General features: G+C 35.7%; 1 protein-coding gene across 1 annotated transcript in view; it reads left to right on the top strand.

Annotated features, from left to right (window-relative positions):
* The window catches only part of LOC127881866 (hepatic lectin-like), a 30,444-nt gene extending 3,278 nt beyond the window's left edge, over nt 1–27,166 (top strand). The window contains exons 2-5 of the mRNA XM_052430039.1: nt 24,309–24,508; nt 26,478–26,559; nt 26,753–26,914; nt 27,026–27,166. Of these exons, the coding sequence (XP_052285999.1) occupies nt 24,309–24,508; nt 26,478–26,559; nt 26,753–26,914; nt 27,026–27,048 (467 nt within the window). The 3' untranslated portion in view covers nt 27,049–27,166. The remainder of the gene's footprint in view (nt 1–24,308; nt 24,509–26,477; nt 26,560–26,752; nt 26,915–27,025) is intronic.
* The last annotated feature ends 105 nt before the right edge of the window (nt 27,167–27,271 follow it).

Genomic DNA, 27,271 nt, shown 5'->3' with positions numbered 1-27,271 from the left:
GTCACGGGGTCACTTGGAACGTTTTTTAACATTCAGCATGGTGTCCGCTCTCTAATTCAAGTAGTATTCATCAGATATTCTCCAAACTTGGTCAGAAGTTGTATCTTGATGATGTATAGGCAAAGTTCAAACATGGGCCATGCGGGGTCAAAACTAAGTCACGGGTCACTTAGTGCGTTTTAAACATTGATCATGGTGTCCGCTGTTTTTGTGTGAAGACAACACGTAAAATATTCTGTGTCAATGCGGCATGTGGGGGTATTCGTCACGTCTGTTCTTTCAAATGTATTCTTATTTTGTCTTTTCACAGGATCTGAGCCCATGGATAAGAAGACTCTTTCGAAGTATAGGTGCTTCTATTGTACATCACCTTCATACAAAACAGATGAATATTCGGAAATTGTGGAGCTTTGTGTAAAAGGCCACAAGTGCCAGACTTAAAAATACAGAGAGCTTATTCTTCAAAGCGAAACTGGATTGTTTAAGTACCAGTCGAAGTCCCACGAAGGGATAATTCCCATAAGATTGGAGAATGAGGGGAAAACTATTGGTGCTATTAAACTATAAATGCTTTAGATCAACCGTTTAGAACGTAATTTAAAATATATGGTCATATAGATTATACTCATTAGACATGTCCAATTTGTTTAACATTTCTCTTTCTCATTTATACCAAACCATAATCATATTTCAAAGGGATAAGAACATGCTTCGGTAATTCGTTTTTTATTTGCGTACTAAGTACATACATTTTTATTTATTGCCTGCTTACTTTAACAGTATTCCACAGCGAATTCTGCATTTTTGATTCACAAAAAACGAGTGTTATATCTGGAAAAAAGTGTCTAGATGTCGGGAAACGAAGTGCCATTGTTTTTTTAGATGATCGGTAAACAAAGTGCAGATGAAAAATGTGCATGCGACTCTTAAAAAATCTGAATTTTCTCAAATACATTAGTAAACTAAAATGTAACATGTTGTAACATTACTGGATATATTGATCTTTTATTTCGAATAGTAAGCACGTTCTTGATTTATTTCCAAGTATGTTTATTTTGTTAAAATATGTACTGATAATTCAATTCATGCTGATTATCGATGGAATTTTATCGTGTTTTTTTTAATAATTCACCGTTTTTCCGCGAATTTCTTTCTTCGCAATACAAAGTGCTATACCATTAATCACACAAACAATGTTCTGTGTCTAAAAACCAAATAAACAGAACATAAATACAAAAAAGCTGAAGAACTCAACTCTCGCGCGTGGCTTTTGTTGTTCTCTGTTAGTGAAGTGCCATCCGTCAACGAAGTATTCGCAACCCGGCGTGTATATAGTACAATCTTTTGTAAACATGGTCATGTCATTTGTTTTAATGATATACTAGTATTGGGCTGCACAGAACATGTCCGCGTACTGTGTAGGTGAGCTACTTTGTGAATTTCGGGTCCTCTTGTTTAACAATATTCTTATTTATCATAATGTTAAAACTCATTTTCCGGTGTTATTTCGGCGTACCGGTGTGTATACATGCGCTTTCTTCTTCCTTTCTGAGGATCAGCAACCTTCCCGACGTTTATCTGTTGATTATTTTTCGATGACCAGTACCATATATAGTGAAACACTGAAAGCCTTTTTTTGAGATTGACCAAATAAGGTGTATTTAACACTTTCTATACGCATACCAAAATTAAATTAAATGAATTAGCATTTCGATCGTGTGAAACCGCGTTATATTTTTCCACAACTTTTTATAATGTTAACTGGAATGAGCATTCAAACGAAATAAAATGGTGTTGTCATTTGTTTGGTAGTTCATGTCTATGTGCTGTTATTAGGAAAACGGGAATATTTTACAATAATACGACTAGGCATGCGGAACCAGATCAAATAACTGGGATGAGCAACACATTACATGCAAGTAAAACTCGATATCAAATTGATATCGCGGCTATTTGGTATTGATTGTTCGTACGTGGATTGAAACCTAGTAAATATAATCAAGCGAAGTGAACCATTTTGATTACGCGGGACACGTCATTTAACTTCTAGTATCATCGCGCCGGGTATGCGGATACTTTGATTACATATGGCACTTCGATAACAGAGAACAACAAAACAAACCCGCGAGAGAATATTTCTTCCGCTTTTTGACGATGATGGAACAGCATCGTCCAAGGTTTGATAACCATCTAAAAAAAATTCACGATGGCGACCTATGTAATAGACCGCGCCAGTCCGATTGAGATAACTCGATTTTTTAGGTTACTTCCCTTTTGCATTCGCCACTGCGTAGGAGATTGCTCGTCATTGATAACATTCTCCTAGCAGAGTTGTCGTTCGTGTTTCAACATTCAACAATGGCCGCCCCCATGAGAGTCTCGATTCAAAACTTTCTTACTGCATAAATTGGCTTGTTTCGCTATTTAGAAGCTGTCATTTAGGATATATAAATTATTTATTCACTAAATCTCCGCTTATGACAACAATAGTTGGAATTCGAAGGATATATACTCGATGTGAATGAAGGACTTTCTGGATCGTAACAGCTTGACAAGGCAAAACTGGCATACTGGTATTTTTAGTTATCAATATAAGTCACATTGTGCTTTATAAATTGTATTCGAGCATTTTGCGACTTATTGAATGACTATGATATCGATATCAACATTTCATCGGGGATTTGAAGATCACCAAGCTGTCCTGAAATTCAACATTGATTTCAAACTCTTTACTGGTTTGTATACTCTTTCTTAGTGTTACTACTTTTTATCATTTTAAAGTTAAATGAACTGTGTCACAGTAAAAGAGTCATTTAGGCGATTGTGGCCAGTTTGGATCTAGATCAGCCTGCAGTCGCTTGAAAGCTGTTTGCTTAAAAGCGTTTTTCTGACAATAACAAATAATTTAATTGGATACTGATTTGACTGCGCTTTTCCTGTGACCTGGCTCAAATAATAGAATTGTCATTAATCAAATTATTTATTTCGAACATTAATCAATTGTTTTTCTTGTCCCTCGGGATCAATACGTACATGTACCCCGGATACTCTTAAGTATACTTACATGTATCCCGGGTACGGTAAACATACTAAAACGTACCGGGAAATTTAACCCTAAATCAGTCGTTGTCGACTATTTTTTTGTAATAATTATATATACACATCAGGGCTTAACACTATTTTTTTCAACTAGCCCGTTCGGGCTAGTAAATGCAGAACCTACTAGCCCTGACCAATCTTTCATGTGCCCTGACCCAAGTATTATAAAAACCTTTATATTTATCATTCACCTTGTATTTTCTTGTGCTTGGAGATGCGCAATTATGATTAAATCATTCTTATTAGCTTGCCTTACTAATGCTATTGAATTCAATATTCACCTAATTAAGACAACTGTTCACGCCATTTCTGGAGAAATGTTCTTGTTTTTTTTATTTCCTCATACTTTCTCTTACTTTCCTCCTTCCCTTTTCTTTTCGTATCCGAGGAACCCCCATGCCCATCCGTTTAGCCAAACTTAAACAACGACATGAACGTTAAAACCTTTTTTACATAGATTGCCGGGTTACCGTCTTAAAAGAAATGGTAAGTGAATCTTAGCAAAATAACGTGTTACGGCAGTTGTAACAATTGTACAGGGTTAACTCTCTACTAAAAGCCGGGATCGACCATTAATATTAGTTTTGCTAATTGAATTGCGTAAAAAATATTGTCAAAACACTTCTAATCTAAATAAAGTTTCTATCTTCCTCTAAATGGATTTATTAATCGTCTAAAGGATGGAATAACTTTTCCATAATGACAACAAATTAAAATTATTTAAAATTGATAAATAACTATAAATTTTATAGTTACTTTGTGTTAATGTCGAGTTTTATACCTTCATCATTCCGGACGATCATGGGCTATCCCGGCTTTTAGTTTCCAACGTATTTTCATTGAGAAAACACGTCACTTCGAGGAAACCAATCAAAAACTGTGTCTAGCGGCATTCCGTTTAAAAATAGGTACTGACTTGTTTTACCAGGAAAACCGCCGGCGATTTTCTGAATTGTCGGCCTCATTTTGATTGCAATCAGGGGGTTCCGAATCTATTTCGAGATACGATCCGTTTGTAGTCTCCGAACTCACTCTGGGATTTAATTGTCATTTTATCGTACTGTATTAAGATTTTTGCATCTTTGAAAAGCTTATTTAAAACGCAGTTTATTGATATAGAACATATAATCCCGCCCAAAATACACACGACCGGTCGGGCATGTTCCTGGGACATTGGCTAGCCCAGACCAAGGTACAGGCAGTGAATGTCGTTCGGCCGTGCCTTAGTGTTAAGCCCTGCACATTTATGTCAATTTTCTGTAGAATGGCCTCTATATTATCGGAACACATACTCAAAAAGCATGTTGATGCAGTGTTTTTTGAAGAGAAGTGTGTTTAAGATAATCGGTTGCGCGTTTTACGACATCGGATTTTTGGCGCGAATACAACTCGGGTACAGTCTAATATGGACCGAGTACAATGACGTTTATTTACCGTACCTGGGGTACATGTAAGTATACTTAGAGTACCCAGGGTACATGTAAGTATACTTAAGAGTACCCGGGGTACATGTAAGTAGTACCAGAGCCGACAATGACCAATCGAGCTCCATTATCCCTCTTGAACCGACTCAAAAAACCGAGTCGGCAATATTTGACTTAATTTTTGGTTTGGTTGCTCTAGAGGGATCGAAAATTTCAGAATCTTCCTAATAGCCCTACGGGTTTGATCCCCAGAAGCGACATTGAAAACTAGCATACTTTGTTATCTAAAAGGCTGCTAAACCTGATATACAATGATAATGTGAATTTTCTCTCACATGATGTTCATCAGTCATATTATATTAAAACTTACAGCAGTAGTAAACAACTGGACAATAATTAATGAACGCATCTTTCATTTGTCTTTGACACTTTGATTTTGACATGGCCTAGATTTAAATATGTGACTGGACTTAACCAGCACTCTTGTAACAGAGCTAAAGTTTAAATGTACCATTGAAGATCACCTAAATCCAGATTTGCTATAATAGACGTGTGGAAAGTTTTAAGGGTGTGACAAGTAAGCAAAAATTGGTCATTACTTAGAGGCCACAACTGATCTATGACTGTATTAAAACAAGAAAAATCAGTGCCTGATTTAGATTTCCTTAGATAGTTCAATAAAAAACTAATTTCATAAGCCTGGTAACAGTTTAACGGTAATGCTACCAATGTGTCACACCAAATCTAGGACACGCATGGTCATTTCTTCATGAAACCAGGCCACAAAATTGTATTTTAAGTCCTTAATTGACCTGGCTATAGTTCTCAGATTATTATAAGCTCAATCAGTATATTTATATCATTATTTATGCTTTGTGTTTTGTAAACATATACACAATCATGCAGTTACATTATATCAATAAATAATATCAAAGCTACTATAAAGGTCATTGACAAAGCCTATGGTCAAAATGTGAACACGATGAGTGTAATCGCCCTCTCGTGCTAGCAAAAACAACACGTTGACAGGTTCTCATTTTTGACAGTTCTACTTTCACTTTCATTTTGTGATATCAAACTATTAACAATTATGTGGCTGAGAAAAATATCGCCATTGCTTTTTATGCCCCCGGTAGGATGGCCTATATCAGTTGAACTGTCAGTCAGTCAGTCAGTCAGTCAGTGTGTCAGTCTGTCCGTCCGTCCGAAAACTTTAATGGCCATAACTTGTTTAATATTCAACATAGCAACTTGATATTTGGCATACATATGCATCTCATGGAGCTGCACATTTTCAGTTGTGAAAGGTGAAGGTGAAGGTCATCCTTCAAGGTCAAACGTCAAATATAAAGCGTCTGTCTGTCTGTCCGAAAACTTTAACATTGGCCATAACCTTTTCAATATTGGCGTGCATGCGTATCTCATAGAGCTGCACATATTGATTGGTGAAAGGTCAAGGTCATCCTTTAAGGTCAAGGTCAAAGGTCAAATTTTGCTATATTGAAGATAGCAACTCCATATTCGGCATGCATGTGTATGTCATGGAGCTGCACATTTTTAGTGGTGAAAGGTCAAGGTCATCCTTCAAGGTCAAAGGTAAAATATATGGCTTCAAAGCTGCGCAGCAGGGGGCATTGTGTTTCACAAACACAGCTCTTGTTTAATATATTTTCTGCACATTTCTTCAAACAACTTACATCAATACACGATTTTCTTCGTTAATTCAATCATTCCTGACAGATTTGTGTACATATTTCGCTTACATTTTGACGTGCGTAGGTAGGACCGCATTACCGCTTCCGAAATGTGTATTCATACTATTGCCTTCGAGGAACTTATCTGATGTTTGACGGAAAGGGCCGAAAATGTGCGAGTGTGGGTCAAGTTCCCCACAGGTACTACTTTCACGTTCCCCCAATTTTTTTCCGTACCTAAAATTTTTCGTACCCATTTTTTTTTTCGAACCCAATTTTTTTTTCATCCCTAATTTTTTGTTCGTACCCAAATTTTTTCGGTCCCAATTTTTTTGTTCCCAAATATTTTTTCGTACCCTAATTTGTTTTTATACCCAAATGTTTTTCGCAAAATGTTTGTACCAAATTTTTTTTTCGTACCAACATACAGAATTGTGGTGATAGTGGTGATGTAGATAAACTTAACTTGATGCTTTTATATCTATCCTCTCAAAAGCATCGTCACACCAGTACTGTCAGTACTTTGATTTGCATTTATGTTCTGTTCATTTGGTTTTCACACACGGGACATTAGTTGGTTGACTAATGGTATAGCCTTTCGTATTGCGAAGAAAGAAATTCACGGAAAAACGGTGGATTTTATAAAACACTCACGATAAAATCCATCGCTAATCAGCATAAATTTGATGATCCGTACATATTTCAACAAAATAAAAAACATTGGAATTAAACCAAGAGCGTACTTACTTTTCGAAATAAAAGATTTTCTTATCCCGTTGGAATATGATTATGATTTTGTATAAATGTGAAAGATAATTGTGAAACTAATTCGGCAGTCTGATGAGTACGGTCTATATGACCATATATTATCCAGTTTTCGAGTCATCCAATCGCCGGATCTTCGCATGTGTCCTTATAAAGGTACTAAGGCCATTGATTTATATAAGATAGCATGTCATGAAACTTCACTCTGCTAAAACTGCTCCTTACAGATAAATATCAGCAGCGATGCAGGTCCGAAATTCTTTTAACTCAACCAATTTAAGTGATTTCGGGTCAGGTGAATCGCACTTCGAGCTTTCGTTATCATTGTGTAAAAGTAAGTGCTCCTTATAACAAAAGTTCAAGATTAAACGCGTGTGAAGTTAGCCAATTAAGCCTTTTTAGCCTATTTAGCCGGTAAAGTACATAGGTTGATACATACATCATTTTTGGACAATTTAGCCTATTAAGCTGAAATATTAAGTTTATTAAGCCTATTTAGCAGGTTTGGTACATACTTTCAGAATATATTACACAAAATGAATATGATTGTGCATTATTCCCATGGCGAGTGGGTATGCACCTTTAAGGGCCCATTTCGGACAAACAAGAGTTATCCCCCGGAAGCGACCTAGTGCACGCTGAACTCCCGTCGGCTGCTTGTCGGGCTGATCTAGTTTCGGCCCGGGGTTTTAATTTGGGTAGGCGTCACGTACAACCTATTTAGCGTATTATACTCTATTGTCATATAGAGTGGGTATGCACCTTTAAGGGTCCATTTCGGACAAACAAGAATTATCCCCCGGAAGCGACCTAGTGCACGCTGAACTCCCGTCGGCTGCCTGTCGGACTGATCTAGTTTCGGTCCGGGGTTTTAATTTGGGTAGGCGTCACGTACAGCCTATTTAGCGCATTATGCTCTATTGTCATATAGAGTGGGTATGCACCTTTAAGGGCCCATTTCGGACAAACAAGAGTTATCCCCCGGAAGCGACCTAGTGCACGCTGAACTCCCGTCGGCTGCCTGTCGGGCTGATCTAGTTTTGGCCCGGGGCTTTAATTTGGGTAGGCGTCACGTACAGTCTATTTTTTGTTTTGGATAGATAGTTTAGAACATGGGGTTAATAAACTATATTTTGAATGGTTTATATAAATTTCTGTGTTGTATATAATTTTAAGTTTTTGCCTTAATACTTTTTTGTTAGCTCACCTGTCACGAAGTGACATGGTGAGCCTATGTGACCGTGTGATGTCCGGCGTCCGTCGTGCGTGTGTGTGTGCGTCCATCAACAATTTGTTTGTGTAGACAGTAGAGGTCACAGTTTTCATCCAATCTTTATGAAATTTGGTCAGAATGTTTATCTTGATGAAATCTGGGTTGGGATTGTATTTGGGTCATCAGGGGTCAAAAACTAGGTCACAAATGTCAAATAATAAAAAAACCTTTTGTAGACTATAGAGGTCACAGTTTTCATCCAATCTTTATGAATTTGGTCAGAATGTTTATCTTGATGAAATCTAGGTTGGGATTGTATTTGTGTCATCTGGGGTAAAAAACTAGGTCACTAGGTCAAATATTAGAAAAACCTTGTGTAGATAATAGAGGTCACAGTTTTCATCAGATCTTAATGAAATATGGTCAGAATGTTTGTCTTGTTAAAATCTGGGTTGGGATTGAATTTGGGTCATCTAGGGTAAAAAACAAGGTCACTAGGTCAAAGTTTAAAAAAAACTTTTGTAGACAGTAGAGGTCACATTTTTCATCCAAACTTTATAAAATTTGGCCAGAATGTTTATCTTGATAAAATCTGGGTTGGGATTGTATTTGGGTCATCTGGGGTCAAAAACTAGGTCACTAGGTCAAATAATAGAAAAACCTTGTGTAGACAATAAGGTAGACATAGTTTTCATCTGATCTTAATGAAATATGGTAAGAATGTTTATCTTGATAATATCAGATTTTTTATCGTATATGGGTCATCTGGGGTCAAAAATTAGGTCACCTGGCCAATTCTAGTAAAACATTGTGTAAATGAAAGAGGTCACACTTTTCATCACGTCTTAATGAAGTTTTGTCAGTATTTATTAATTAATGAAATTTGGCTTGGGATTGTATATGGGTCTGATAGAGTTTAAGTTGATGTAGCAAGGTGAGCGATTCAGGGCCATCGTGGCCCTCTTGTTTTAAATAGGAAGTCTTTAATAAGGCGCTAACAGTAGCATATAAATATGGTATTGTTATAAGAAACAAAAAACACGTACTGCATTTTAGTTGTAAATGTTATGATTTGACTTGTTTAAAAAAAAAGCCTCGAGAAATATTAATTAACTTGCAAAATATCAGTTCTTCACGCATCCTGCAAAACATATTATATCCGACAAAGTCTAGTTACTTTTCATTTAAATCTCGGGCTATAATTTATTGCAAAAACATAATGCATCACGTTACAGACAACTAAACAGACCATTTGGAGTTTGTATTTACATTATCGTAGAATTACTGTCCCCTACCGGTTTCACCGGAGGGGAATTATGGTTTGCGCTTTGTGCGTCTGTCTGTCTGTCTGTCACACTTTTCTGGATCCTGCGATAACTTAAAAAGTTCTTCAGATTTTTTCATGAAACTTGAAACATGGATATATGGCAATATGGACATTATGCACGTCATTTAAAAAATTTTTACGTCAAAAATTCTGGTTGATATGGAAACAAATATAAAAAATCTGACAATGGTGGAGCCGGTAGGGAACATATATTGCCTGGCAATAGTCTTGTTTTTGTCCCCTACCGGTTTCACCAGAGGGGACTTATGGTTTGCGCTCTGTTAGTCTGTCTGACTGTCGGTCTGTCACACTTTTCTGGATCCTGCGATAACTTTAAAAGTTCTTGAAAATTTTTCATGAAACTTGAAACATGGAAAGATGGCAATATGGACATTATGCACGTCATTTTATTTTGTTCCTACGTTAAAAATTCTGGTTGCTATGGCAACAAATAGACTAGAAATACTGCTGAAAATGGTGGTTTTCTGGATCCTGCGATAACTTGTAAAGTTCTTCATATTTTTTCATGAAACTTGAAACATGGATAGATGGAAATTATGCACATCATTTCATTTTGTTCCTACGTCAAAAATTCTGGTTGCTATGGCAACAAAAAAACTGACAATGGTGGAGCCGGTAGGGGACATATATTGCTTGGCAATAGTCTTGTTTGTTTTTTTATTTATTTATTAAATTAACACATTTGTCTTTGCAGTTGATATTTTAGTTTAATGAGAGAAACTCTACATTATACTATCAAAGCGAAAGTATTGTTAACGAATTTTGCCTTTGGACAACACTTGTTTTATGTTTATTGTTATATCTTAATGCATGTAAAATGTTTTCTCAACATTGCGATAATCAACCTTTGTGTTGTTTTTTTAACTTATTATTAGGGATGTCAACGAATATCCGAATATTCGGTCCCGGACCGAATATTCGGATACTATTTTCCGAGTCGAATATTCGGAAGAAAAAAAGAAAAAAATCGAGTAATTTCAAAGACTTTGTATTCGTGAAATTTGCTTCAAACATTGTAAAAAAAGTTGTTCCTCGTGTCATAATGTTTAGTCCGGTAGGCGCGATAATGCGTCGCTATGGTGATGACAGTATACATCATAAATCCCGCTAATTGCCTAACAAAGACAGTCACTTTGTGTCAAAATTATGATAGGTGCGAATCGCATCGGCAATCAAAACACCGACCTGCACTTGATCCAATGACTCAAATTACATTTAAATGATCAAATATTAAATGAGTAAAGGAAGTGCCGACTGGTGTAAAAAACAAAAAAAAAGATTGTATGGTTATAATCACATTGTAAAATAAAAAACGCTTTTTGAAAATAATTTACTCAACCTCTTATGAGTATTTGCGTATCGTATGGTCCAAACTTTAATTAATTACTCAATATTCAATCAGGTATTATACTTAAAGAAATGTGCTTGGTATTTCGCCCTTATATCATTTGCTTATGAAAATGGAGCCAAACGCTAAACCTCTTGACTGGTGGAAACGTTACGAGAGCGAATTTCCGAAAGTCGCTTATGTTTTAAGAAGTGTTCTTTCTGTACCTGCAACTTCTGTGCCATCTGAGCGCATATTCTCAACCACTGGATTGCTCATCAATAAACTAAGAAATAGACTCGCCAGTGATTTTGTCGACGCAATCGTGTTTTTAAATAAGAACAATGTTCATGTGCCCAGTGACGCCGATCCGTGTGACTTTTAAATGTGGCAACGGTGTTTTGTTTGCACGTGTTCGCTATGTAAATAATACGTTTAAGTTCAGATTTAATTATTTATAGATCTGTTTTGTACTCATGTAAATATTATGTTTCGTTCTATTGTTGATGTACCATATTAAAGCTAGTGTTCACTATGTAAATACTACGTGTAAGTTCGGCTTAAATTATTTATAGATCTAACTGTTTTGTCATGTAATTGTTTTGTCGTCATGTAAATATAACAGTTTAAAAACAGTTTTCGTCATTCAATTTTAACAATAAGCGACGGCAATGCTGTGTCAATATTTATTCACTTCAGGTGAACTTCCGGTAAAAACGAAAGTAGAATTCATGTAGTAATGGTACGGTAAACAAAGTTGTTTTTTTTTCCAACAGATGTTGACCGAATATCCGAATATTCGTTCGGAAGGATGACCGAATATTCGAATACCCAAATCGGTATTCGTTGCCATCCCTACTTATTATTATTTTGAGTACTGTTTGTTCTGATTAACATTTATTTACATTACAACCATGTGTGTGCATAATAGTTTTCATAAATCTAGTATTTAACATTAAATCAAGTGTGACATTTACATAAATCAAAGTACTGACAGTACTGGTGTGACGATGCTTTTGAGAGGATGGATATAAAAGCATCAAGTTAAGTTTATCTACATTACCATAATCACCACAATTGTGTATGTTGGTACGAAAAAAAAATTTGGTACAAACATTTTGCGAAAAAAAAATTGGGTATGAAAACAAATTTGGGTACGACAAAATATTTGATAACAAAAAAATTGGGACCGAATTTTTTTTGGGTACGAACAAAAAATTGGGGATGAAAAAAAAATTGGGTACGAACAAAAAATTGGGTACAAAAATTTTAGGTACGGAAAAAAAATTGGGGGAATGGGAAAGTAGTACCTGTGGGGAACTTGACCCACACTCGCACATTTTCGGCCCTTTCCGTCAAACATCAGATAAGTTCCTCGAAGGCAATAGTATGAATACACATTTCGGAAGCGGTAATGCGGTCCTACCTACGCACGTCAAAATGTAAGCGAAATATGTACACAAATCTGTCAGGAATGATTGAATTAACGAAGAAAATCGTGTATTGATGTAAGTTTTTTGAAGAAATGTGCAGAAAATATATTAAACAAGAGCTGTGTTTGTGAAACACAATGCCCCCTGCTGCGCAGCTTTGAAGCCATATATTTTACCTTTGACCTTGAAGGATGACCTTGACCTTTCACCTCTAAAAATGTGCAGCTCCATGACATACACATGCATGCCGAATATGGAGTTGCTATCTTCAATATTGCAAAATTTGACCTTTGACCTTGACCTTGAAGGATGACCTTGACATTTCACCAATCAATATGTGCAGCTCTATGAGATACGCATGCACGCCAATATTGGAAAAGTTATGGCCAATGTTAAAGTTTTCGGACAGACAGACATACGCTTTATATTTGACATTTGACCTTGAAGGATGACCTTCACCTTCACCTTTCACAACTGAAAATGTGCAGCTCCACGAGATGCACATGTATGCCAAATATCAAGTTGCTATGTTCAATATTAAAAAAGTTATGGCCATTAAAGTTTTCGGACGGACGGACAGACTGACACACTGACTGACTGACTGACAGTTCAACTGATATAGGCCATCCTACTGGGGGCATAAAAAGCAATGGCGATATTTTTCTCAGCCACATAATTGTTAATAGTTTGATATCACAAAATGAAAGTGAAAGTAGAACTGTCAAAAATGACAACCTGTCAACGTGTTGTTTTTGCTGGCACGAGAGGGCGATTACACTCAATGTGTTCACATTTTGACCATAGGCTTTGTCAATGACCTTTACAGTATGGGTAGCTTTGATATTATTTATTGCTATCATGTAACTGCATGATTGTGTATATGTTAACAAAACACAAAGCATAAATAATGATATAAATATACTGATTGAGCTTATAATAATCTGAGAACTATAGCCAGGTCAATTAAGGACTTAAAATACAATTTTGTGTCCTGATTTCATGGAGAAATGACCATGCATGTCCTAGATTTCAAATTCACGGCCCTGGTGTGACACATTGGTAGCATTACCGTTAAACTGTTACCAGGCTTATGAAATTAGTTTTTTATTGAACTATCTAAGGAAATCTAAATCAGGCACTAATTTTTCTTGTTTTAATACAGTCATAGATCAGTTGTAGCCTCTATGTAATGACCAATTTTTGCTTATTTGTCACACCCATAAAACTTAAAAACTTTCCACACGTCTATAATAGCAAATCTGGATTTAGGTGATCTTCAATGGTACATTTAAACTTTAGCTCTGTTACAAGAGTGCTGGTAAAGTCCAGTTACATATTTAAATCTAGGCCATGTCAAAATCAAAGTGTCAAAGACAAATGAAAGATGCGTTCATTAATTATTGTCCAGTTGTTTACTACTGCTGTAAGTTTTTATATAATATGACTGATGAACATCATGTGAGAGAAAATTCACATTATCATTGTATATCAGGTTTAGCAGCCTTTTAGATAACAAAGTATGCTAGTTTTCAATGTTGCTTCTGGGGATCAAACCCGTAGGGCTTTTAGGAAGATTCTGAAATTTTCGATCTCTCTAGAGCAACCAAACCAAAAATTAAGTCAAATATTGCCGACTCGGTTTTTTGAGTCGGTTCAAGAGGGATAATGGAGCTCGATTGGTCATTGTCGGCTCTGGTACTACTTACATGTACCCCGGGTACTCTTAAGTATACTTACATGTACCCTGGGAACTCTAAGTATACTTACATGTACCCCAGGTACGGTAAATAAACGTCATTGTACTCGGTCCCTATTAGACTGTACCCAAGTTGTATTCGCGCCCAAAATCCGATGTCGTAAAACGCGCAACCGATTATCTTAAACACACTTCTCTTCAAAAAACACTGCATCAACATGCTTTTTGAGTATGTGTTCCGATAATATAGAGGCCATTCTACAGAAAATTGACATAAATGTGCAGGGCTTAACACTAAGGCACGGCCGAACGACATTCACTGCCTGTACCTTGGCCTGGGCTAGCAAATGTCCCAGGAACATGCCCGACCGGTCGTGTGTATTTTTGGCGGGATTATATGTTCTATATCAATAAACTGCGTTTTAAATAAGCTTTTCAAAGATGCAAAATTCTTAATACAGTACGATCAGATGGCAATTAAATCCCAGAGTGAGTTCGGAGACAACAAACGGATCGTATCTCGAAATAGATTCGGACCCCCCTGATTGCAATCAAAATGAGGCCGACAATTCAGAAAATCGCCGGCGGTTTTCCTGGTAAAACAAGTCAGTACCTATTTTTAAACGGAATGCCGCTAGACACAGTTTTTGATTGGTTTCCTCGAAGTGACGTGTTTTCTCAATGAAAATACGTTGGAAACTAAAAGCCGGGATAGCCCAGGATCGTCCGGAATGATGAAGGTATAAAACTCGACATTAACACAAAGTAACTATAAAATTAATAGTTATTTATCAATTTTAAATAATTTTAATTTGTTGTCATTATGGAAAAGTTATTCCATCCTTTGACGATTAATAAATCCATTTAGAGGAAGAAAGAGACTTTATTTAGATTAGAAGTGTTTTGACAATATTTTTTACGCAATTCAATTAGCAAAACTAATATTAATGGTCGATCCCGGCTTTTAGTAGAGAGTTAACCCTGTACAATTGTTACAAGTACCGTAACACGTTATTTTGCTTAGATTCACTTACCATTTCTTGTAAGACGGTAACCCGGCAATCTATGTAAAACAGGTTTTAACGTTCATGTCGTTGTTTAAGTTTGGCTTTACGGGTGGGCATGGGGGTTCCTCGGATACGAAAAGAAAAGGGAAGGAGGAAAGTAAGAGAAAGTATGAGGAAATAAAAAGACAAGAACATTTCTCCAGAAATGGTGTGAAGATTACAAATAGTTGTCTTAAATAGATGAATAATGAATTGTACAGCATTAGTAAGGTAAGCTAATAAGAATGATTTAATCATAATTGCGCATCTCCAAGCACAAGAAAATACAAGTTGAATGATAAATATAAAGGTTTTTATAATACTTGGGTCAGGGCACATGAAAGATTGGTCAGGGCTAGTAGGTTCTGCATTTACTAGCCCGAACGGGCTAGTTGAAAAAAAAATAGTGTTAAGCCCTGATGTGTATACATAATTATTACAAAAAAATAGTCGACAACGACTGATTTAGGGTTAAATTTCCCGGGTACATTTTAGTATATTTACCGTACCCGGGATACGTGTAAGTATACTAAAGAGTATCCGGGGTACATGTACGTATTGATCCCGAGGGACAAGAAAAACAATTGATTAATGTTCGAAATAAATAATTTGATTAATGACAATTCTATTATTTTAGCCAGGTCACAGGAAAAGCGCAGTCAAATCAGTATCCAATTAAATTATTTGTTATTGTCAGAAAAACGCTTTTAAGCAAACAGCTTTCAAGCGACTGCAGGCTGATCTAGATCCAAACTGGCCACAATCGCCTTAATGTCTCTTTTACTGTGACACAGTTCATTTAACTTTAAAATGATAAAAAGTAGTAACACTAAGAAAGAGTATACAAACCAGTAAAGAGTTTGAAATCAATGTTGAATTTCAGGACAGCTTGGTGATCTGCAAATCCCCGATGAAATGTTGATATCGGGTATCATAGTCATTCAATAAGTCGCAAAATGCTCGAATACAATTTATAAAGCACAATGTGACTTATATTGATAACTAAAAATACCAGTATGCCAGTTTTGCCGTGTCAAGCTGTTACGATCCAGAAAGTCCTTCATTCACATCAAGTATATATCCTTCGAATTCCAACTATTGTTGTCATAAGCGGAGATTTAGTGAATAAATAATTCATATATCCTAAATGACAGCTTCTAAATAGCGAAACAAGCCAATTTATGCAGTAAGAAAGTTTTGAATCGAGACTCTCATGGGGGCGGCCATTGTTGAATGTTGAAACACTAACGACAACTCTGCTAGGAGAATGTTATTAATGACGAGCAATCTCCTACGCAGTGGCGAATGCAAAAGGGAAGTAACCTAAACAATCGAGTTATCTCAATCGGACTGGCTCGGTCTTTTACATAGGTCGCCATTGTGATTTTTTTTAGATGGTTATCAAACCTTGGACGATGCTGTTCCAGCATCGTCAAAAAACAAGACCGACATAAAATACGGATAAGAAAGACTATGCATGCCACAACATCTAGTGACATGTGATGCAACCTTCTGTTGTGAGACCTTTATTATTTGGTAGTCATTTAAAGACATTGTTCGCAACAGGGAGATTTTTTATGCCCCCGGATCGAATGATCGGGGGTATATTGTTTTTGGCCTGTCTGTCTGTCTATCATTGTATGTGTGTGTCTGTCCCAAAACTTTAACCTTCGTCATAACTTTTACAATATTGAAGATAGCAACTTGATATTTGGCATTTTGAGTGGTGAAAGATCAAGGTCATCCTTCAAGGTCAGGGGTCAAATGTATGGCTTCAAAGCTGCGCAGTAGGGGGCATTGTGTTTGACAAACACAGCTCTTGTTTACTATTTGAATGGATTTTTTAAAATAATTTTTGCTCAAAAATAATGTTTGGTACTTAACAAATAAGTGCATATACTACTCAGATAGATAATTATTGAAAAGGCATACAAATCTAGTCAGTTTAACGTTTAAATAGATCTTTGATGTTGTATAATATATATGTGCTGTTTTGTTAAATATATATGTGTGATGTTGTGAAAGTGAAATGTATAATGATGACTATTAATTAGTATCGAAGTTAAATTTAGTTCAATTAAAAGGTGTATACAATTGTCAAGCATATGGGATTTGTTGTTTGTGTATCCTTCCCGTACATACATGTATTTTAATTGTTTTCATCAAATGGTTGATGTTGTTTTTAAACACATCAACATCAACAATTTTATTATATACCCAAACACACGAAAAGCAATATCAAACAATTTAATAAAAAACTCTTTAACAGCATAAACACCAAGACCACCACAAACAACTATAATATTACACTATCACCATGATCGCATTTATTGCTCCAACTTCTGCTGATATTCTAGCCGCAACTACCATATTATTTTACGTGAATAACAATCAATAATACATTTAAAAAAATGTTACTTCAAAACTAAAGGTCTTTTGTATTGACTTCGTTTCATTCACATGCGCGTGTTCAAAGACTTTCCCGGCCTGCAGTCGCATAATGTGAGTACCAAGATTGTGTCCATGCACTCCTAAATAATAAACTTACTAGACTGCCAATGTTTGGACAAATTTTGTAATACAGTGTCAATTCCTAAGTACTTAAGCTTTAATTGAAGATATTTAAATGTTAAATACAATGTAGGCTTAAAAGCCGTGTAAATAGGCTTAAGAAGTTGTATGTTTGCACTTATGTACTACACTTGCTAAATAGGCTGAAAAGGCTGTTAAATAGACTTATTAGGATGTATTTTTAAACATATGTACTAAGCTTTCTAAATAAGCTGAAAAGACTGATAATAAGCATTTAAATAGGCTAAATAGGATATATGTTTGAACCTATGTACTAAACATGATAAATAGGCTGAAAAGGCTGTTTAATAGGCTTAAAAGGTTGAATGTTTCAACCTATGTACTAAACGTAGTAAATAGGCTGAAATGACTGTTAAATAAGTCAGATGGGATGTATGTTTGAATCTATTTACTAAACCTACTAAATATGCTTAAAATCGATTAATATATAGGCTACTCATGTTGTATGAGTAAACCTATCTACCTAACTTGCTACATAGTCTAAAAAGCTTGAAAAGGTCATTAAATAAACTTAATAGGATGCCTGCTGCGCATTAACCATTGTACTTAACTTGCTAAATAGGCTAAACGGCTTGAAAAGGGTCATAAATAGCCTAAATCGGATGTATGTATAAAGCTATGTACTAAACTTGCTGAATAGGATAATTAGGCTGAGAAGGCTGTTAAATAAGCTAAATAGGCTCAATTGGATGTATGTTTTAACATATGTACTAAACTTGCTAAAGACGCTAAATAGGCTGTTAAATAGGCAAAATAGGCTAAATAGGATGAATGTGTCTATGTATGTACTAAACTTGCTAAATACGCTATTAAATAGGCTAAATAGGATGTAAATGTCTACGTATGTCCGAAACTTGCTAAATAGGCTAAATAGGCTGTTAAATGGGCCAAACAGGATGTATGTGTCTACATGTATAATAAACATGCTAAATTGGCTGTTAAATAGGCTGAATATGCTAAATAGAATGTATGAGTCTACGTATGTACTCAACTTGCTAAATAGGCTGTTAAATAGGCTAAATAGGATGTATATGTCTACGTATGTACTTACTTTGCTAAATATGATAAAAATGCTGTTAAATAGGCTTAATAGGCTAAAAAGAATGCATGTGTCTACATATGTACTTAACTTGTTAAATAGGCTGTTAAGTAGGCTAAATAGGATAAATATGTCTACGTATATACTTAACTTGCTAAATAGACTAAATAGGCTGTTAAATAGGCTAAATAGGATGTATGTGTTTACGTATGTACTAAACTTGCTAAATAGGCTGTTATATAGGCTATATATGGTAAATAGGATGTATGTGTCTACGTATGTACTAAACTTGCTCTGTAAGCTATATAGGCTGTGAAATAGGCTAAATAGGCTAAAAAGTATGTATGTCTCTACGTATGTACTAAACTTGCTAAATATGCTAAATAGGCTGTTAAATAGCCTTAATAGGCTAAATAGGATGTATGTGTCTTCGTATGTACGAAACTTGCTAAATAGGCTAAAATGGCTGTTAAATTGGCTAAATAGGATGTATGTGTTTACGTATGCACGAACCTTGCTAACTAGGCTGTTGAATAGGCTTAATATGCTTAATAGGATGTATGAGTCTACGTTTGTACTTAACATGCTAAATAGGCTAAACAGGCTGTTAAATATGCTAAATAGGATGTATATATCTACGTATGAACTAAATTTGTTAAATATAATAAAAAGGCTGGTAAAAAGGCTTAAAAGGATGCATGTGTCTACGTATGTACTTAACTTGCTAAAGAGGCTAAATAGGCTGTTAAATTGGATAAATATGCCAAATAGGATGAATGTTTCTACGTCTGTACTAAACTTGCCAAATAGGCTGTTAAAAAGGCTAAATATGCTAAATAGGATGTATTTGTCTACGTATGTACTAAACTTGCTGAATAGGCTGTTAATTAGGCTATATAGGCTTAATAGGATGTATGTGTCTACGCATGTACGAAACTTGCTAAATTGGCTGTTAAATAAGCTAAATAGGATGTATGTGTCTACATATGTACTTAACTTGCTAAATAGGCTGTAAAATAGGCTAAATAGGATATGTGTGTGTACATGTGTACTTACTTTGCTAAATATGATAACTAGGCTGTTAAATAGGCTAAAAAGCATGCATGTGACTATAAATGTGTACTTTACTTGCTAAAGAAGCTAAATAGAATGTTAAATAGGCTAAATATGCTGAATAGGATAAATATGTATATGTATGTACTAAATTTGCTGAATAGGCTTAATAGGCTGTTAAAAAGGCTAAAAAGGATGTATGTTTCTACTTATGTACTAAACTTGCTGAATAGGCTGTTAATTAGGCTAAATAGGCCTAATAGGATATATGTGTCTACGAATGTACTAAACTTGCTAAATAGGCAAAATACGCTGTTATCTAGGCTAAATATGCTAGATAGGATGTACGGTCTACATATGTACTAAACTTGATGAATAGGCTGATAAATAGCCTTAATAGGGAGTATTTGTCTACGTATGTACTAATCTTGCTAAATAGGCTGTTAAAAAGGCTAAATATGATGTATGTGTTTACGTATGTACTAAACTTGCTAAATAGGCTAAATAGGCTGTTAAATAGGCTAAATATGATGTAGGCTTGAACCTATGTACTACACTTGCTAAATAGGCTGTTAAAGAGGCTAAATAGCATGTATGTGTTTATGTATGTAACGTGTACAAAACTTGCTAAATAGGCTAAATATGCTGTTAAATAGGCTAAATAGGATGTATATGTCTACGTATGTACTAAACTTGCTAAATAGGCTGTTAAATAGGATGAATAGGATGAATGTTTTAACATTTGTACTTAACTTTCTAAATAGGCTAAATAGGCTGCAAAGACTGTTAAATAGGCTAACTAGGATGTTAAATAGGCTAAATAGGCTTAATAGGTTGCATTTTTCTACGTATGTACTTCACTTGCTAAATAGGCTAAATAAGATGTTAATTAGGTTAAATAGGCTAAATATTATGTAGTTATTTAAATTTGTACTAAACTTTCTAAATAGGCTAAATAGACTGAAAAGGCTGTTAAATAGGCTAGATAGGATGTATGTTTCAACCTATGTACTAAATAGGCTAAATAGGCTGAAAAGGCTGTTAAATAGGCTAAATAGGATGTATGTTTCAACCTATGTACTAAATAGGCTAAATAGGCTAACTTTACACACGTCAAGATCAATTGTGTGGCTACGCATTAGTATCGTCTTGATGATGCGATTCTAACAAGCGCCAACGACATAGGCTTTTATGAAGAACAAAGGTGTATGTTCCCTTTAAGACTCCTTCGCTCCCGTTATTTAGAGCCCTGCTTTAAGTAAAATTAATCACGATCGTGCTGATCCACATTATTCGTTGTATTTGTATCTCTTTGAATCTCATGTAACCTCTAAAAACAAGTTTATCATGTAGATAATTATTTCCGTTCATCACTAGAAATATATTTCTTCAGAAATAAGCATTTTAATATTATTTAAAAAATTGCAGTTATAATATATATAGTATTAATTAAAAGTAATGTGATTTTTGAAAACGAACAACGACATTGGTTATATTTCACGTGAGTTTGTAATTAAGTTATGCATAGATTCCCAATGTCTCGCGCTTGACTATGCACATTAATTCGTAATTCAAAATGATTATGCGATGATTGTGGTCGGTGTTTATGAACGATCAAAAGTTATATCTATGAGATCAACAATAGCGAATGCCTTTTTTTCTGCGCAGTTCTAAGCTTCATCGCACGCAAATCAATTACGGGGTGTTGCGCCAGATTTCGTGGCTAATTTCGCTGTATTCGATATTATTACTCAGATATCTATATTTACAGAATAGAAAAACACAAGAAGCATGAAAATAAATAAAAACATATAGGTCAGCCGTCAACACTCCAATCTTATTGGATTCCATTATTAATAGTATCGCGAATCATCGTGCTCATGCTTAATAAATTGGTCTAAATGGATAAATATTTCTATGTAAATTAATCAAAAAAAATTCTTATCATGCAATTGTTGAAAACACATTAAAATCTATGATTGACAAACCATAATAATATCGCCGAATATCTTTTTTTAGTATCTTTCTGGTCAAAATAAACTTCAAGTGCACATAGTTAACGCGATAACGTTTATATAACGATTTCTGTAACTGACCGCAAACTGACCTTGATACCTTGCGGTTTGGAATGCAATGCATTAAGGTGATGTAACAATTCCACCGCAGGAATGACGGCTTGTTTAAAGATTTAAACATTTACGTGTTTAACTGTCAATTTCGAAAACAATTTGAACTATTTTCGGCAAAGCGTATATATGTTTCAGGTTAATGAACAAAAAGAAGTATATGATTTAAATTTATGAGTGCACAATATGCAATATCGTAGTAATTACCAAATACGAGAACACAGCCTTTAAGTACAAACGCTCTGGTGCTGACAATCATCTAAATAAAAAGAGGCAAACACTCTGTATTGATTTCGAGAATAAGTGTGAAACTGCTCTATTTCTCAAACCTTATCATTATAGATACAATTGTTTCATGCTGAATTCGCAGTTAACATCGTTTCTAAACGAACTGTAGAACTACCGGCGGGCAATTTTCTATTTAAATTGATTTGTCGCTTACAAAGGTCAGGCTAAGGTGAAAAGCTGACGTATACAGCTATGCCGAAAAAAAACCTCGGTTATCAGAGTGCCCACATTGTTGAAAGTCTCTTTGTCCTTTATTATGAATCTAAGAGTCTGCAACTTCACGAATACCACCTATTAAAACATGCTTGATCTTTGTTTATATTTCATTGAATACTATCAAAATTTCAGTATTTGAAGCACAGTGAATATGCTACATGCTGAAATATCAAACAATTTCTTGCAATATTTCTAAGTAGTTTTATTTTGTTGAAATGTGTACTATTCATCCAGTTCATGCTGTTTTCCGACCGAATTTTCTATGTTTTGGGCAAAAATCTATTATCCTTCTGTGTTTTTTTTTCTTCCCAATAGAAAATGATACACCATTTATTAACTCGACCATGTTTCTCGTCTAAAAAACTGATGTTTAGGATATAACTAAAATATGAGGAACTTACCATTCGCGCGTGGCTTTTGTTTTTCTCTGTTATGAAACTAAAGTATTTTATAAAAAGGAACTCACATTTTATACCATTTTTAGCTCACCTGAGCACAACGTCGTCATGTTGAGCTTTTTTGATCGCCTTTTGTCCGTCGTGCGTCGTGCGTCGTGCGTTATGCGGCGTCAACATTTGCCCTGTTAACACTCTAAGGGCAACATTTATTTCCAATCTTAATGACATTTAATCAGAAGATTGGTCTCTATGATATCTTCGATGAGTTCGAAAATGGTAACGTTTGCTTGAAAAACATGGCTGCCAAGGGGCGGGGCATTTTTCCTTATATGGCTACATAATTGTATGGCTTTAGTAAAATCTTGTTAACACTCTATTGTCCGATCTTCATGAAACTTGGTCAAAAGATTCATCTCAATAATATCTCGGACGAGTTCAAAAATGATGCCGGTTGGTTGAAAAACATGGCCGCCAGGGGGCGGGGTATTTTTCCTTATATTGCTATAGTAAAACCTTGTTAACACTATAGAGGCCACATTTATTTTCAGATCTTCATGAAACGTAGTCAGAAGATTTGTCCCAATGATATCTTGGATGAGTTCGAAAATGGTTTCGGTGGCTTTAAAAACATGGCCTCTAGGGGACGGGGCATTTTTCCTAATATAGCTATATATTTCTTGAGTAAAACCTTATTAACACTCTAGAGGCCACATTAATTGTCCGATCATAATGAAATTTGGTCACAAGATTTGTACCAATGATATCTTGGATGAGTTCGAAAATGGTTCCGGTTGGTGGAAAAACATGGCCGCCAAGGGGGCGTGGCATTTTTCCATATATAGCTATAGTAAAACCTTGTTCAAACTCTAGAAGCCATATTTATTGTCCAATCATCATGAAACTTTGTAAGAAGATTTGTCCCAATGATATCTTGGACAAGTTCGAAAATGGTTCCAGTTGCTTGAAAAAACATGGTCACCAGGGGTCGGGGCATTTTTCCTTATATGGCTTCATGAATCTTCATGAAACTTTGTCAGAATATTTGTTATAAATGATACATGTATATTGGATGTGTATGAAAATGGTTCTGATCTGTTAAAAAACATGGCTGCCAGGGTGTTTCACTAGTCATGAAAGTTGGTAGGAACATTTTGTTCTAATGACACTTGGGCTGCACAGAACAAGACAGTTCCTTTGAATCTCAGGTGAGCGACTTTCAGGCACTCTTGTAATCGTGCAAACCCCGTTATTTTTGTCATTGTTGTACGTTACATGATAAGTCATCGCGCGTCTGTTCGGTTATCACCGATTGTTTACAAGAAAAAAATATCTTATGGATAATTGTTATTCTCTTTTGCACTTGTTTGTGTATTCGTACCTTTTTTGAACAGATTACAGAATATCTTGATGGAAAACTGTCCTTAGTCCAGTACAATATATCAGTAGAGTACACAAAGTTTATATCTTGAAGTATATCTGTGTGTATACTGTTCGTTTAATTGTGCGTCCATTAAATAAATGCGTGCTATATAATTTACCATTTCAAATCAGTGGGAGGAGTGAACGTTAACTGCCCGCCACATCTCGTAAAGAATGACAACCTGCGAGAGTACGGCAGTAGCTGTTACGAGTTCGTGCTTTCTCACTTTGAATCCTGGTACAAGGCGGATGCCGACTGCAAGTCCAGGCGTGGCCACCTAGTATCGCTGAACTCCTTCCCTGAGCAAACCTTCATACTAAACACAATGCAGGTTGGAATTCTCAGGTTAAGCTTAACAACTTAACATGTGCATGTGGGATTCTCAGGTGTAACGTTTATTAAAACTACACAAAGGGATATCTCAGGCTAACCTTCATAAGTGAACGCTTTGCAAAAAATGACATGTTAAACCTACCTACACAGCAAGATGCAGGTAAGATTTCCCAGATTAAATTGTATGCTAACATTATGGAGCAGGGCTTTCATTCATTATACTGTTACGGTTAACGTAATGGTGAGTATTCCTAAGATAAACATCTAGTTATTCTATACAAACCGAGACCACACCAAAAGTCTGATGCATCGGGTTCATTCGAACCGATAAAGACCACAATACAAAACCACTTTTCAACAGCTTTTATTTGCTCTCTCGCTTCCTTTTTTTCAGAAAAACAGCAACACGATGTACATTTTGTGCGAACTTAACACAAATGGACTTTGAAATCGCATTCTTATCCTTATGTGGATACGTTTCCCACAGCTAACATGACCTATATAAGAAGATTACTTCATACTCAACATAATGACTACGTAATCTACAAAAAAGCAAATGTGAATACCTGTTGCACTCGCAAGTTAACATTACTATAGAAAAGACACACTCGTATGTAAGACACGCTCATACAGTGACAAATCTGGCGCGGTGGTCTTGGAACGGTCAGGGCTGAACTCAAGGCAAAAAACAACAACCTGGGGGTTAAAGCGGTTTTAAAGAGCGCCAAATCTCACTCTTGGTCCAGATTTGTTCATGAAGATTACATAGAAATTAATCCAATGCCATCATAATTCAAATTTAAAAAGCAATGCAATAGGATACATGTCAATTTACTTGATATTTAACTACTCAATGTTCCTATACAGACCAGAACAAAAGAACTTTAACTTCTCTGCGGCAAGACGAAATTAAACCAAAATGAGCATCGAATACATCTCATCTTTACAAACACACAAGAGACATAGCATTATAAATCCGCAATTAGGTTGTAAAATGCCAAATTACAAAACCTATCTAACAACCACACAGGCTAATATTCACATGTTAATATTCCATCTAAACACCGCACAGGTTGACATTCACAGGTTAAATCTTCTGTATAACCAGCACACAGGCTGATATTCACATGTTAATATTCCATCTAAACACCGCACAGGTTGACATTCACAGGTTAAACCTTCTGTATAACCAGCACACATGCTGACATTCACATGTTAATATTCTAGCATAAACTATACAGGCTAACATTCACATGATAAACCTTCCATCTACACACCGCACAGGTTGACATTCACACTGTTAATATTCAATCAAAACACTGCACAGGTTGATATTCATTCACATGTTAATATTCCATCTAAACACCATACAGGCTAACATTCACATGTTAAACCTTCCATCTAAACACCGCACAGACTAACATTCGCATGTTAAACCTTGTATCTAAACACCGCACAGGTTGACATTCACATGTTAATATTCCATCTAACATCGCACAGACTAACATTCACATGTTAAACTTTCGATTTAAACACCGCACAGGCTAACATTCACATGTTAAACCTTCCATCTAAACACTGTATAGGTTTGCATTTACATGTTAATATTCTATCATACACCATACAGGCTATTTATCATTCACATGTTAACCCTTCGATCTAAACACCGCACAGGTTGACATTCGCATGTTAAACCTTCCATCTAAACACCTCACAGGCTAGCATTCACATGTTAAATATTCCATCCAAACACCGCACAGGTTGAAATTCATAGGTTAAATATTATTTCCATTTGAGGAAATAACCTATACTTTTTCACATAAATTGTGTGAAATTAATGCCCTTACATTGATTAGCTTATAATTTTGATTTATTAGAGTCGATTACTTGTAATTTCTTAGTTACAGAGGTGACACATTGGATGTTATGTAGGGGTTGTGTAATAAATAGTGCCTGTTTGATTGCAGATCCTTGGTTACCATGACGACCATGGCGTGTGGATCGGGCTGACAGACCACGATGGCGAGGGCAATTGGCATTGGGCAGACAGTACGTTCAGTTAGACAACAATATACCATATATGATATACTAGACTTTCACTATAACACGCTCATTTAGTTGACAAACTTGGATAGTGCGGGTCACTTTTTGTACAATTGAATCAATATTGTTGTTTGTGTTAAACATGACCCTTGTATGTACAGAAGGTTTATTTGTGTGAAATTGTGTTTGTGTGTTATAGACACGAAGCCGGTGTTCACGAACTGGGCCCCAGGTCAGCCGGGGATGCTTTCCAGCAATGAGGACTGCGCCATGCTAGAGTTCAAGGACGGCACGTGGCACGACTACCCGTGCGAGGGCTTCTTTTTCTTCTCACAGAAGCACGGCTGGATATGCGAATACGGTAGATACTAACTCACCTTCTATTTATAATTTATAATAGGATCTCGAGTCGTATATATAGACTTGCGCTACATGGCATTTCAACAAAAATGTTGATTGTTATCTGTTTCAGAATTACCATCGCTTGGAAAGTAGATACTGGGCCAACTCATATCGCAAAAGTTCTTTTCGTCCGTGTTCAATATTCAAATACAGCGGACAGTTTTAAATAACAGTGCATATATGGTAATAAATTTAGTATTCGACAATTTAACACCACTGGTACAAAGTTGTTTGTCTGTGTGTTGGATTTGTCACCATTTGCAAAAGCATCTGAGACATACCGGTAACCAATCTCTTGCACGACCACGACGGTTAC

This window comes from Dreissena polymorpha, chromosome 5 (assembly GCF_020536995.1).
Source record: "Dreissena polymorpha isolate Duluth1 chromosome 5, UMN_Dpol_1.0, whole genome shotgun sequence".
Lineage (NCBI taxonomy): Eukaryota > Metazoa > Mollusca > Bivalvia > Myida > Dreissenidae > Dreissena > Dreissena polymorpha.
Note: the sequence above shows the minus strand (reverse complement) of the source record. Positions and strands in the feature narration are given on the sequence as shown.